Below are 15291 nucleotides of genomic sequence, written 5' to 3' on the forward strand. Positions count from 1 at the left end.
CAGATATGTGATTTATTAATACTAGAGCGCATAACAAAACGGGTGCATAACAATACGGCCACAAAACACAGAAACGAAGACAAAATACCATGTGTTATAAATGTTTAGGTGATATAAATTCAAGAGCTAATAGACTTCAGCAAATTAAATAGTGCTGTTTGCTGTATGTAGAATGGATCAAGAGATTTTAAAAAATAATTTTACCATAAACCAACAAAATCTTTTTAAAGTCCACCATAATTCACACCAGCCAGTAGATGCGAAATCTGTACACTAGACAGGTACTCAAAACCACCAAATTTAGTGGGAAATATCAGTAACATCACAATAATGATCCAGTAACTTCACAACACTGATCCAAGGTCCAGTCCACAGCCATCCACACCACACCAACTGAAAGATTAACGAACTCAATCTGATAAAAGGTCGCAAACTCCACTAATCATGTTCGTATGAATTTCATTAAGTACATACAAAGTAATCAGAAAGATGTACCTGCTGAATGCCAGGTCAACAGTAAGTTACTGGCATTGTTTCCAGGTAATACTGGTTCATTTTCTCTCGATCCTACCTCTTCTTTCTTCATTTTCAGTAAAAAAAGAACGAACAAAGATCTTGTCTACGTTTCGATGTCATTTTTTTTGAAAATCTGACAAATACAAACAAAAGCACTCTTTGCTTACAATTAAAAACCACTTGAACAGCACATTCTATTGTCTGCACACTCCTATTGGGCAGGTGTGTGTGTGTGTGTGTGTGTGTGTGTGTGTGTGTGTGTGTGTGTGTGTGTGTGTGTGTGTGTGTGTAGCTGTGTTCCGAATGGGTGGCATGCAATTCAAAAACTGGTCACATAAGCACCTTCATAGAGAAAGGTAAAATTTGAAAACATGCTACACCTACTTTAAGTGGATTATGTAGCAAGTGATGAAAAATGTTCTGTAGATAGTATAGTGCTAATACAGTAGGATAATGTCGTTTAATTTGAGATTTGTTATGGGTGGACACAGATGCTTTGTTGGGCGAGGGGGGGCGAACTTGATCCTCTTTGCCCCCCCCCCCCCCTCCCCCTGAATCCACCACTGAATTGAAGTGTTGTTTTTCGTGCTAAGCAGTATAATCCTATGGACATTTGTAGACTGTGACCGTATTTTCTACGTTATAACCTGATGATTAAATCTGAAGAAATTGGAGAAAGTAGGCATCAGATCCCAAGAGATTCAAAGTGATTACTAGGCAATGGTTGGCTGTAACACTGAAAATAAAAACAATAGAAGACAAATGGGTAGCTTCGAGAGATGAAATAGTGAAGGCCACAGAGGATCAAAATGCAGTGAATGAAACAGGCAAAACAGAATATAGACATCTGGCAAATGAGACTGGTAGAATGCTCAAAATGGCTAAGCAGGGATAGCTGGAGGACAAATGTAAAGCTGAAGAAGTATGTATGACTGTGGGAAATATAGAGACTACCTATAGAAAAATTAACAGAACTTTTGAAGAAATGAAAAGCTTGGTTAGCAATCCAGTACTCAGTAAAAAGGTGGAAGTTGAAAGGTGGAAGGAATATATCGAATGTTTATAAATGAAGTAGATGATGAGATGGAAGATACGATATTGGGAGATGAAATTCACTGATCAGTGAAAAAGCTTAGTTGAAACAAGACACCTACAGTAGACTACATTCCCTCTGAGTTACTGAGATTAGTGTAGAATATACCATGTACAAAATTCCAACACCTTCCATCCATTTTAAGAACTAATCACATACTTTGTAAGTGCTGTAGATTTGACGACTTCACATAAGCTACACTTCATTCATAGACACACAAAGTTTTATCTCTGATCAGCAGTATATTATTGTCATGTGGTTTTAAATCCATCACCGGTATAGCCTGGGGGTGGCGGTATAGTTATCAACCAAAATATCAGAAGAAGAAACAACGCAGTCCCAAACACCATACCAAAATGAAGAGTGGGATCTTTCACCTGGTATGCGAAGTACGAAATTGGCAACATCCCCTGAGACTTCTAGAAGAATCTAGTAGTTTCAGTTGCAATTAAGGCAACTGGTGCCAGGTGTGAATATTACTAACTTATCAGGTTAATATTTCTTGGTTGGAAAATACCAACACAAATCCGTTACAGAACAACAGAAAAAGTGCTAGGAATAAACCTTGGGAAATATCATGTGGGATTCCAGAGAAATGTAAGAACACACAAGGTAATACTGACAATACAACTTATACTAAAAGATAGACAGAAGAAAGGCAACCATATGTTCATAGCATTTGTAGATACAGAGAAAGTGTTTCACAGGGTGGACAGCAGGGTAGGAGGGATAAAATACAGAGAACAAAAACTTACCTACAACTTTTACAGAAACCAGATTCTAATTCTGTGGATCAGGAGACATGGAGGGGGAGGTAGTAACAGAGAAAAGTGCGAGAGAGAATTGTAACTTACTTGCACACTGATAGAGCTATCAAGAAAACCAAGGAGAAAAGTGGGAACAAAATTAAAATTCAAGGACAATAAATCAAAACTTTGCTATACGTGAAAAAATTGCAATATCATCAGGAAACTTCAAATGTCTTGGAAGAGACATTGGATGGAATCGGTAAGATTTTGAAAATGGTTTATAAGATGAACATCAAGTGAAGTAAAAAAAAAAAGAGGGGGAGAGAATGGAATGTTATAGAATTAAATCAGATGATGATGCTAAGGGAATTAGATTAAAAAGTGAGGTACCGAAAGTAATAGATGAGTTTTGCTATTTGTGCAGTGATACAGCTGATAGCAGAAGTATTAATATGTGTTAATAAAAGCCAGCCGGAGTGGCCGTGCAGTTCTAGGCGCTACAGTCTGCAATCGAGCGACTGCTACGGTCGCAGGTTCGAATCCTGCCTCGGGCATGGATGTGTGTGATGTCCTTAGGTTAGTTAGGTTTAATTAGTTCTAAGTTCTAGGCAACTGATGACCTCAGAAGTTAAGTCACATAGTGCTCAGAGCCATTTGAACCATTTGTTAATAGATATTTACTGGAGATATTTGTTTGGACTGTAGCCTTAATTAAAATGAAATCTGGGCAGTAATCAGTACAGTCAAGAAGAAAATATCCATTAAAATGTGGTTTTACAGAAGATTGAAGATTAGATGAGTAGATCAGAAAAATAAAGAGGAGATCCTAAATCATATTGAGAGATCAGAAATTTATGGCACAAGTTACTAAAAGCAGGAATCAGTTAATAGGACATACCCTGAGGCATCAAGGAAATATCAGTTTGGTTATTTGGTTCAGGGATGTGGTAAATTATAGAGAAAAGTGCAAGGCTCAACTACAGTAAATTGATTCAAATGAATGTAGATCATAGTAAAGCATACATGAAAATATTTGCAGGTGAATATGCCTGACAGTGTGTTTGATGTCTGAAATGTCACAGGATGGTGGAAGGAGAGACAATGGGTGAAGGGTGTGGGACCCAAGGTTTGGGGCCAGTATTATTACGGGAGTGGACAATGTGGTGTAAGGATAACTCCCACCTTTGTAGCTCAGAGAAGATGGTGGTGGATGGAAGTATCCAGATGGCTCAGGTTGTGAAACGACCATTGAAACTGAGCATGTTACGCTCAGCTGCATGCTGTGCTACTGGGTGGTCAACTTTGTTCTTGACAACAGTTTGGCAGTTGCAATTTATCCCAGTGGACAGCTGGTTGGTTTTCATACCATCATAAAAGGCTGTGCAGTATTTGCAGCAGAGTTGGTGTATGACATGGCTGCTTTTTTTTCACAGGGACACAGCCTCTGATGGGTTAGGATAAACCTTTGACGGGATTGGAGAAGGTGGTGCTGGATTGGTGGATTGGGCAAGCCTTGCATCTTGGTCCATCACAAGGATATGATCCCTGTGACAAGGAGCTGGGTGTGGCAGTGGCATAAGGATGGACTAAGATGTTGTGTAGTTTGTGAGGATGACAGAACACCACTTTAGGAGGAGTGGGAAAGATCTTCGGTAGGATGTCTCCATTTCAGGGCAGGATGAGGGCTAATCAAAGCCCTGACAAAGGATATGGTTCAGTTATTCCCATCCAGTGTGATATTCGGTGATGAAGGGGTTGCTCCTTTGTAGCCATTCATTGGGGTGGTTGGAGAATTGGGGGTGTTGGAAGACATGGGAAGGGCAATCTGTTTGTGGACTTGATCTTGGCTTCTGCCTTCTATGAAGACCTTTGTGAGGCCTTTTGCATACTGCGCAAGGGAGTTCTCATCATTGCAAGTACATTGTCCACAGGTGGCTAGGCTGTGTGGGAGGGATTTTTTGGTGTTCACAGGATGGCAGCTGTTTGTGGTTAGCAGGTTCAAAATGGTCAAATGTGTGGACAGACCCATCAGCGAGTTTGAGGTAAACATCCAGGAAAATGGCACATTGAGTAGAGGAATACCCGACAAAGCGGATGGGAGAAAAGGAATTGATTTTGTGAGGGAATGTAGATGGGGCCCATAGGCCATGGGTCCAGATCATGATGATACCACCAATGAACATGAACCACACGAAGGGTTAGGAGTTTCGGGAGGCTAGGAACGTTTCCTCCAAATGGCCCATTAATAGGTTGGTGCGGGAGGGTGCCATGCGGGTGCCCATGGCTGTGTCACAGATTTGTTTGTAAACTTCCCTTCAAACAAAAGTAGTTTCGAGTCAGCATGTAGGACATTGGGAGAGGTAGGGTTCAATAGCGACAAGCTGTGTAGGGAGGTGACATCAACAATGACAAGAAGGGATCTGAGATGTAAAGGTGTGGGGATGACAGAAAGTGGGTGAAAGAAGTGGTTAGTATCTTTGATGTGGGAGGCTAGATTTTGGGCAATTGTTTGGATGTGTTGGTCAACAAGAACACATTATTTCCAGTTTCCTAACATAATCCCTACTCCAGTGGACCCTTTCTCCACTTTTTTTCACCAGTTCAGAAACATATTCCTTTCCATGGCTGAAACCCAGCCCCACTTTCTATTCTTTAAATACTGTGGAATGCTCTGCAACAGCCTAACCATAAAATTCCCCTTATCATGATTCCACTATCACGATTCCACTCTTCCATTCACAGCGCACTTCACCTCTCCAGATTCTGCCAGTCCCTATCCCTCACGAACCTGGTACTGCAAAAGCATCTCTCCATGTCACAGACATCCCTGAGCTACCTCTGTTAGCTCCACAAGATATTGTTACTGTGAAATCCTCATCACATTCACATCATCTCTGAAACAGAACCCTTTCACTCCCAACACTTGGAGGAGCATTCCAGACAGCTCCTCCGTAAATTATCCAACCTGTTAACATCCTACTCCTGCCTTGGGGAACACTGTGCATCAGCACTCATTCATCTCCCATTGAACCCCCTTGTCAAGCCCTCATAGCACTCAAGCCCTGCCTACCACATCCTCCAAACTTCTCTCCCATTGCCGCACAAAATCCTGAACTCGAGGATACCCAAAACATCTTCACTAACCTCTACACTAAATGCTCCAGTTCCACAGAAGTGACAGTCCCATCCAGTGGCCTAAATTCCAGCTCTACCCCCAAATTTAACACTGTTGGACTTCTCAAAGACTTACTCTCTTTCTCTCGATTCCTCAGTGGAAATACTTCTTTGCCACCAATCAATCCAACCAAAACCAACCTAATCCCTACACTGAACCTTGCCTCTCCCAGTTCATACCACTACTGTACTGTGACTCACCTCCCTTTCCCAGATAACCATCCCCTAGTCAGCTTCCAGAAATTCCTTACCGTCGTCTTGGCTTCACCATCCTTCCCCAGGTCTCTTCCTAAGTGCCCTAACCGTTTGGCAACAGAAGGTGGGGTGACCATGCACAACCTGAAAACTAATCCAGTCCTAATCATCCTTCCTGCAGACAAAGGCTCCACCACTGTTGTGATGAGTCTCACAAGCTGTGCTAGGGTGATCCCATCCTGGCAGTCCAAAAAACTTCCAATTCCTACTGAAATTGATAGGTCCTTCCCAGAACCTCTCATTTAAGTCTATCGCCCTCCTCACCCCAACAGCACCCTGCACACCCACCTTCTACATGCTCTCCAAAATCCACAAAACAAACAATCCTGGATGCCCCATTGTAGCTCGCTATTGTCCTCCCACTGAAAGAATTCCACTCTTGTTGACCAACATCTCAATTAAACAAAATTTCTACTGCCACATCAAACATAGCCTCCCAAATTTCCCAGTCCATAGTTTGGTTCAGGTTAATTGATGATATTGTCATGATCTGGAGTCACGGTCAAGGCACCTTATCCACAGCCCTTCACAACTCAACATATTTCCTCCCAACTGCTTCACCTTGTTCTCCTCTGCCCGATTCCTAAATGTTGACCTCCACCTCACTGATGGCTCTAAACAGATTTCCCATGCCATATCTTCACACATGCCTATTCTTCCAGCCACCCCCAACAAAGGATAGCCTCTTTGTCACCAAATATTACCCTGGACTGAAATTACTGAATCATATCCTTTGCCAGGGCCTGAGTTGTCCCTCATCCTCCCCTGAAATGGACGTCCTACCCAAAATTCTTCCCACGCCTCCTAAAGTGGTGATCCATCATACACCCAATCCCCACAGTATCCTAGTCCATTCCTATGCCACTCCTGGCCTCTTGCCACAGGGATATGATCCCTATGGCAGACCAAGGTACAAGACCTGCCCAATCCACCCACCCTGTTCACCTTCTACTCAAGTCCTGTCACAGGTTTATCCTACCCCTTAGAGGCTGGGCCACCTCTGAAAGCAGCCGTGTCATACATCAACTGTGATGCAAACACTGCAAAGCCTTTTATGAAGCTATGGCTACCAATCAGCTGGCCTCCAGGATGAATGGCCACTGCCAAACTGTTGTCAAGAACAAAGTTGACCAAATGGTGGCACAACATGCAGCTGAGTACAAGAAGCAGAATTTCAACGGCTGCTTCACAGCTCGCGCCATCTGGACCCTTCCCTCCAACACCAGCTTCTCTGAAGTATGCAGGTGGGAGGGATCCTTACAACACATCTTCCACTCTTGTAATTGTTCTGGCCTCAATTTCAGGTAACCTGATTCCATTCTGGAAACATCCCCCAGCCTGTGGCTAAGCCATGTCTCTGCAATATCCTTTCTTCCAGGAGAGCTAGGTTTGCAGAAGAGCTTCTGTGAAGTTTGGAAGGTAGGAGACGAGGTACTGGCGGAAGTAAAACTGTGAGGGTGGGTCGTGGAGTCGTGCTTTGGTAGCTCAGGTGGTAGAGAACTTACCTGCGAAAGGCAAAGGTCTGAAGTTAGAGTCTCGATCTGGCACACAGTTTCAATCTTCCAGGAAGTTTTGAGATAATGAAGTTCTTGCATCCATTTGAAGAGTGATTACAGACATGCTATCACCATACACAATATGTGTAAGTTTCATTTATTCAGAAAAATCAGTGGAAATCTCCTTAACTTCAAATGGCTTGATTAATAACAATGTCCGTGTCATCAAATTATTATATTGATATCTATTTTGGATTCATAACGTCTAAATAAAGTTTAAGTAGCTTGTTTTTTCATAGATTGAAGTAAACAACAATTCTGTTTCTATGTGGTAAAACACCTTCCCACTTCTATCAGATAGGTAGGGTCTATCAACGGTAGCCCTCTCAGTGAATGATAGAAGAAATAAGGGGCAGATGTAAACAGCCATCTTTTTTTCTGTAGATATTTTAAAGTCCAGCTAAACCTCCCTTTGTCCCAAAATTTTGTGAAAGTAAAGGTGCTGTTCCAACAAGGGTAACAGTGCTACTGTTACATGAAGACATCTTGCGATGTATGTTTGTTCCCCAAACTGTGTTGGGTTCTTGTTTTTATATTCTGTTCTGGCTGCAGTTGAAATCGAGCAAAATTCTGTATATACATTTGTGCCTATGTAGATTTTGTAATATAATTTTAATTAGTGTGTGAACTCCTTATTTTGGTGCAGTTGTGTACTTATTTGTACAAAGTTGGTAGCATAGCAAAGTTGGTAGCATAAGCCAAATGAAAATAAGTAAATCTTTTGTATAAAGAACTTGCAATTTCTGTAGTCACACCAGAAAGTTATCCCCTTTCAAAAAAATCATTATTCAAAAACTGCTGGAAAAACGTGCAACATTTATATATTGTTTGTTTCTGAAAGACTAATAATATTGTTTCTTTTTCAGGAAGAGCAAAAATTTAAAAAACATCGCAAGCGAAATTAACATGATGAAAACTATTATACAGTCATTTATATATTTATCACCAGAGTCTCTAGAAAAGAAAGAAGTTCTTGAAATACTTGAGTTTACAAGAAAACCTCTGAACCTTGTAACATATAGCATACAAATTTAAAATGTGGAAGACTTCATTAACATTATTTAAATCTGTTTTATTTGCTAAGTATGGAGGCCTGTATCATAAGAGCTTTGCTTCACTGTTCAGATGCATCTAATATGAAAGTCTTATTAGTGCTATGACCTTTACCAGGTGTTAATGTATTATTTGGATCATCTTCCATGTTATTGTATTACTGGTTTGTGAACTTTGTGTGTAACTGAGAAACAGACATTTGTAAATGCAATTACAGATTAACAATAACTTCCTCATATATTACTTATATTGTTTAATATTTTTGTTGCTCTGGTCTAATATTTTGGACAAGAATTACTAAAAGATCGAAATCAATGAAATGAAATGATGTGTTGTACTAGGTAGCAATGAAAGTGATACTGGAAGGGGGATGTTAGTTCCCTCACCCCTTGTCTTCCTTTCTTATGTAACAGGCAGTGAGAAGCTTTTCACTGAGGCTGGCATTGTCTGCTCTCCCACTGCTGCCATCATGGTAGCATCATAAGAAGCAACAACTACTAGACAAGTATGTTAATTACATGACACTGTAGCATATATGAAAGTGTGATTCATTCACCAATTGAGCTTTGATTTTCATCACATAACTTCTGCTATTCTTGTTCATGAATTAGGATGGCTCAGTCAAAATACCCAAGAGATCAAACAGAGGGAATAATATGAGGTGAATTAATTTCTTTGTGACTTTAAATACAATCACAGAAGTGAAATCATGACATAGCAGACTGCAACATTAAAGGGATTTTACTCCAAACAGTACACAGAATGCATACGGATGACTGGGAATGAAAACCTGTGGTCACGAATAAAGTTTCAATTGCCATGGGAAGATAATTATGTAAGAAGAACTGTTATGCATTTGAATGACTTCCAGGAGGACATTGTTTGTTGCAATACAGTGTAATTTTATTATAAGAAGTATCCCACAAGGCAAAAAGTGGCAGTTGCCATACCCAACATATCAGTTTCACAGGGGGCTGACAATCATTTGTCAGAATTCTGGAAGCTTTCAGATCCAAAAAGAAAAGGCAGATTTTTTGTGATATCATTTGTCTAAAAGTAAGAAGTAAAATAGATTAGAGAAACACTTGACACACTTCATCGGGAAAAGTCAGTGAGCAAGAACAATGACAACAGCAACATTTTTAAGGGAGCCATTACTTCTTGCATCATAGACATTTTCTTTCTGATATTTGAAGGATTCTCGATTGAATCTTTTTTGAGACTAAAAAATTGTTGCTACTTTTTCACACCTGACGTTTGAGATTAAATGATAGAAATATATCAATGCCACACAACAGCAGACTGCATAATGTGCATAATCCACCAAATATCCTCTAGTACTCTTTAAAATTCTAAGATAAGTTAAACATCGAAATTTAAATTCTCAGTTGACACCTTATTTGTTGTGCATGATTTCAAACGTCAAATGCACATCATATTTTTCCTTTGCTCTGTTTTGCTTCTTACTTTCAGACAAATGAAAGCAGAGACGTTTCATTTCATGATCTGATCTGTTGTTGTTGTTGTGTTTTTTTCAAACATAACAAGGAAATCCAGTTTGTAATATGATAAGTGATATTCTGGTGACTTTTTCAGCTCTTGAGGTGGTCATCCTCCAAGTGTGCTGGTGTAATTGTCAAGGAGCAGTCAAGTTGTAATTCTGAAGTGCTGCTCTGTGTCAAATGATGGAAGTCCTCTCAAACGCACATTCTCCGACAACTTTCGATGAGTTGCAGCAACAGGATAGTTGTTTTTTGTCAATATCATTCAAAATGGGGAAAAAGTCTATAGATCGAAATCTGCTCCGTACCACATAGACTTGACCAGTAACAAACATGCATCTGCCCAGGTAGATCACACCTGAAGGCAAAGTAAGCCCATTAGACTAGTGAGCAGTTACCACCAACTTCAATATCTAAGGCAGCTGAAGTCACTGGATTTTTGTGTAGAATTTGCCACAGTAATCGAGAGCTGTCAGTTGAATAGCATGAAGGCATTTATCACTACTTGAAATATTAAGAGGATCATTGAAATGGAAGAGAATATTCAGTGGTTGCTGACCATCTTGAAGTTAATCTGTGTGCGTTCAAAGAAGCTCAACAATTTCATCCACTGTGCCACTGATGAGACTGGTGCTAACTGAAATGCTTAACTTCAACATTACTCAAGTGCTGACTGCGATATTAATTTCATTAGCAAGTCGACCACAGTGATTGGCATTTCATTTACAGTGTTTCTTTGGTGCTATCGTTTTTACCCTCTCTGACATTTCGTAATACATGTTGATGCTGCAAACTTCTGCAGCAAGCTTTGCGAGCATCTGCTGGTCACACTTACCGCACGGTGTATTTGTTGGGTAGATGTAAAGCAACAGCTTCACACTATCTGATACCAACTCAACTTAAGGAGAGCCGGAACAATGAAAACGACAGAATTAACATTTTTTTGGTTTTCGTCTTTATAAAATTATTTGGAGTTTTCTGAATAAAACAAATAAAGCTTCACCCTTCTAAGTGAATTCTAATTGTGTTTTTTATCGCTGCAAAGTTGACATGCCGTGTAAACAGTTGTAGCGACTAGGTATGTCGCCTCTGACGGCGCCACTTGCTGGCTGCAAGCAGGGTATGTTTGCAGAATTAGACAGTGTTTTGTTTTCCAACGTTGTATGGCTTTATCTCTTTGACAAGTGACTGTTCATATTGGTGAACGTAAAAGCTATACCATGTGTGTTGACTTGTGGAGTTCAATTCTGCGTATTAGACGAATTTTGCTCGTACCTGTTTTACGTATTTGGTTAGTGGATGTCAATATGCCCCGTTTCAGCAATCGAGTGTTCAAGAAAAGGCACAATGAGTGGAAGAAAAAATCTTTTGTTTCAAAGGAAGATTCTGCTTCACCGACTACTCCAAATGAATGTGATAGAACTTTTTCCAGCAAGATACTTTGTGACAGCGAAGAAAAATTTGAAAACTATGAAAGTGAGAGTAATGATGTGAATGAAATAATTAACATTTCCTTGCTCTGGAATTGAAAATCACTTAACACGTTGGTTTGGTGTGTAAAATGTTATTGAAGTGTAACAAATGTGCTGCAGAAGCTTCGTTTTTTTTAATTCTAACAGTATTCCTCATAGTGTTAATAGTGGAAAGAAGGTGGATAATATAAATGGTAGGCTAGTGTATGGCTTGTGTTACACTGGCAAGGGCAGTGCTGCAGGGACAATGTTATGTGGAATTATGAACTTGCCAAAACCACCAACCAAGTTTTGATTTTATAATGAATTGGTGGGATCTGCTGCTGAAGATATTGCTCATGCAACAATGAAGAAAGCAGTTGAAGAAGCTGTGACAGATAATGGGAATTGTAGAGATTTCACTGATGCTTTAGATGGATCATGGCAATGTAGAGGCCATAAATCTCTAAATGGAGTTGTGAGAGCTACCAGTGGAGATGGTTGCAAAATAATTTATTTTGCTATTCTCTCAAAACATTGTGGATGTAAGGGCAATACCAAGGACAAACATAGTGAAAGCTGTGAAGCCAATTTTCACGACACGGGTGGAGTGATGGAAGTGGAGGGAGTGAAAGCAATTTTTTCCAGATCACAGGAGTGGTATAATTTATGATAGACTATCTATCTAGGAGATTGTGATTCTAAGGGATATAAAGCTGTAGAGGAACTCAGACCTTATGGCAATGAAACTCACATTAAAAAGCAGGAGTGCATTGGGCATGTGCAGAAGTGCATGGGGGCTTGCTTGTGCAAACTAAAGCAGACATTGGGATCCCAGAAGCTTGGTAATGGTAAGACCCTTGGAGGAAGAGGAAGATTGCCAGATAAAGCAATTGATGGATTGCAGAAGTATTATGGGTGAGCAGTAAGTCAAAACACAAGAAGCACTGAGCATATGAGGAGAGCAGTATATGCATTATTTTTTCATACTGCATCAACAAATGAGCACCCACAACATGCACTGTGCCCCACAGGTGGTGACTCAGTGTAAGTACCAACCAGGAAAAGAATATGCACGTAAAAACAGTTTGCCAAATGCTGTAATTGATGTAATTAAGCCCATGTTAGACATTTACCACAGCCAAGTTTATTGGGAAAGTGTTTACATGGGAAAACACAAAATATAAATGAAAGTGTAAATAATTGAATTTGGATTAGGATTCCCAAAAGGTTTCCAACCAGGACACACCACCATTTCCACAATGCACCTAATTGAAGAAGAAAGACTAAGAGGTGCAGCAAGAAGAGACATGCAGCAAAAAGGAAGAAAAGACCAGTGAAAAGGAAACTAACACTGGAAAAAGAAGAGGATGCTGATAATCCATCATATTGGGCAGGAATGTATTAAAAAGCCATTTCCTGTAACTTTAAAATTTTCATAATTGAGGAACATTTTCTCAAAAACTGCTAACAGTATATCAGTGACATTTATACACTATATTGTTTACTTCTTTTCCCTCATTTTTATAACAAATTGTGAAAGAATATTTATAATTCCAGAGGTAGACAAGGAAAAAGTGCAAAATATTAGAGAAAAAATAAGCAACTGCTTAAAAAAATTGTAAAACAAAAACCAAAAATATTTCTTAACATGGCATTATAACTTTGTAGATAAATATTCACTGAACATGTAGTCCAACATTTCAGAGCAATATTTTTAATGGTTTTAGACAAAATGTTCCTTCTATTTGCTGAAATTAACATGGAGGAGATGGATTGTTCTGGCTCTCCTTAAATATAAATCTACCATAGACGGCACCCATGTCCTCAAAAGTGAAGTTGCCTTCGTGATGTCAATTGAGCAATATATTGAAGACATTATCTTACAGTCACATAATCTGATTAAGTTCCACAAAACTGAAGAGGTCCCTCATAAGACTTCAGCTGCTTGAAAACAGGCTGCAATTAAAACAGTTTTCCTGTGAGAACAATGTTAAAAAACAAATTAACCATTTGGCTGTTGTTTGCCTTCTTTGAGTCGCCTGTCAATCACAGCTAACTTCAAAAGCACGTCCAGAAAGTAAGTTTCATGATATTTCCTTTAAAGTTGATGTATTTATCCAGGAAAACTGCACATGTGCAGCACATCTATGACGTGACAGCCAAATGCCAGCCAGATAGATCCTGCCTGGTGCCAGTACCGCAGCAGCAGTGCCCTGAAATGGTCTATCTTTTTTGTTCTCCCACTGCCCGCGTGGTTTGGTCAGTGATAAGGTTCCTTAATGCACAAAACATAGCTCCCATCAAAATTCGTTTTCAGGTCTATGGGCAGAACAGATAGTACATCGCTGGTGTGGGCTTTCTTCCAAAGGTTGTCAAAAGTGTCGATGATGAAGAGCGCAGTGGGTGACTATCCTCATGAATGATCTCATGGTTCAGCTGGTGCGACAATGCATCCTGGACTACTGTCTCTTCATGATTGTGGAGCTCAGCAGCCGTTTTCCACAGATATTGTGATCGTCGTTGCATGAAATTGTCACTAAGCACCTGCTTTTCAAGAAATTGTGTGCTGGGTGGGTGTCGAAAAAATTGACACCCGAACACAAAATGAAATCCTCTGGAGCAGCACTGACATTTCTTCAGAGGTCTCGCGATGACAGCGACAAGTTCCTCCACAGGATCATCACGGGTGATGAGACATGGATGTTTCACTTGACCTCGTAAACCAAGCAGCAGTCATTGTATTGGCATCACAGTGGATCAAGGCAAAATTCAGTCCACCTGTGTTGGTGTTCTAGGACAGGAAGGGCATTCTGCTCATTTACTTCATGACCAGTGCCTAAAACAGTGAATTACTGTGAAAAGATATGGAAACTCCAACATCACATTCAGAAGAGCAAGAGGCATCGAATGCTTACTGCAGGTGTTGTGCTGCTCCGTGACAGTGCTCTTCCCCTCCTGGCTCGGCACACAGCAACTGTTTTGCAGAAGTTCTGCTGGAAGCTGTTTGATCATCCAGAATACAAGCCTGATTTCACTCCCAGTGATTTCCATCGTTGCTTGCACCCCAAGAAATTCCTGTGCTTCAGCCAAAGTTTTGACAGTGACGAAGAGCTGAAGATGACTGTCACACACTGGTTCCATTCGCAGGGCTTGTACAACACAGGGATACAAAAGTTGATCCCATATGCTAAGGGTCTCAATTCTTTTGGTGACTATGTCAAAAAATAGCTCATACATTGCTGTACCTGCTGCTGATAAAGTTTTTTACTTAACTACGTTGTCTTTGTTTTTAAAAGATCGGGAATCTTACTATCTGGATGCACCTCGTACATAAGAAATTGTTGAGCATTCATCAGCTATGATCCAATGAATATCACTAAATTTAGCAATTGCTTCCTCAGCCAACGATACATAAGTGATTTGATGCTTCTGGTCATTTTGAAGACCTGAAGCATGATAAAAAGTCATTCTACTCACATTATTAGTTGCAACTTCATTTGGCATAGCAACAAAAATGACATTAGCCTTTTTGTAAGCAATTTGTGAAATTATCACTCTGAGCATGAAGCTTTTGCCAGTTTCAGTGCCTCCAGGAATGAATAAAAGTAGAGATGGAATTTCTTTATGATTAATGGCTGCATTGTTCCAACATTTGACAAGATCATAGACTATTTGCTTTATTGTGGGTGCATTGCATCTAACTCGAGTTCTTCAGCTGACAATATGCATTGGCATATTTCAATCAAAATCCACATCAAAGTTAGGCTCTGTCGTGTTCGTAATTTCACCAATGTCAGACTTGAAGTCATAGTCTATGTCTCGAAATGCAGTAAGAGCTTCAAGAGCACTCAGTAGTTCACAATGCTTGTTCTCAAGAACTTCTGTGCCTCCATCCAATATTGACTGCAAAGAGTCTATTAGAATTGAGTGCTTCCTAAG

General features: G+C 40.0%; 1 protein-coding gene across 2 annotated transcripts in view; it reads left to right on the forward strand.

Annotated features, from left to right (window-relative positions):
- The window catches only part of LOC126267493 (uncharacterized), a 99391-nt gene extending 90759 nt beyond the window's left edge, over positions 1-8632 (forward strand). For both annotated transcript variants that reach the window (XM_049972779.1, XM_049972778.1), the window contains exon 5: positions 8210-8632. In XM_049972779.1, coding sequence (XP_049828736.1) covers positions 8210-8378 — 169 coding nt within the window. In that variant the 3' untranslated portion in view covers positions 8379-8632. The remainder of the gene's footprint in view (positions 1-8209) is intronic.
- The last annotated feature ends 6659 nt before the right edge of the window (positions 8633-15291 follow it).

Source organism: Schistocerca gregaria, chromosome 4, assembly GCF_023897955.1.
Source record: "Schistocerca gregaria isolate iqSchGreg1 chromosome 4, iqSchGreg1.2, whole genome shotgun sequence".
Classification (NCBI taxonomy): domain Eukaryota; kingdom Metazoa; phylum Arthropoda; class Insecta; order Orthoptera; family Acrididae; genus Schistocerca; species Schistocerca gregaria.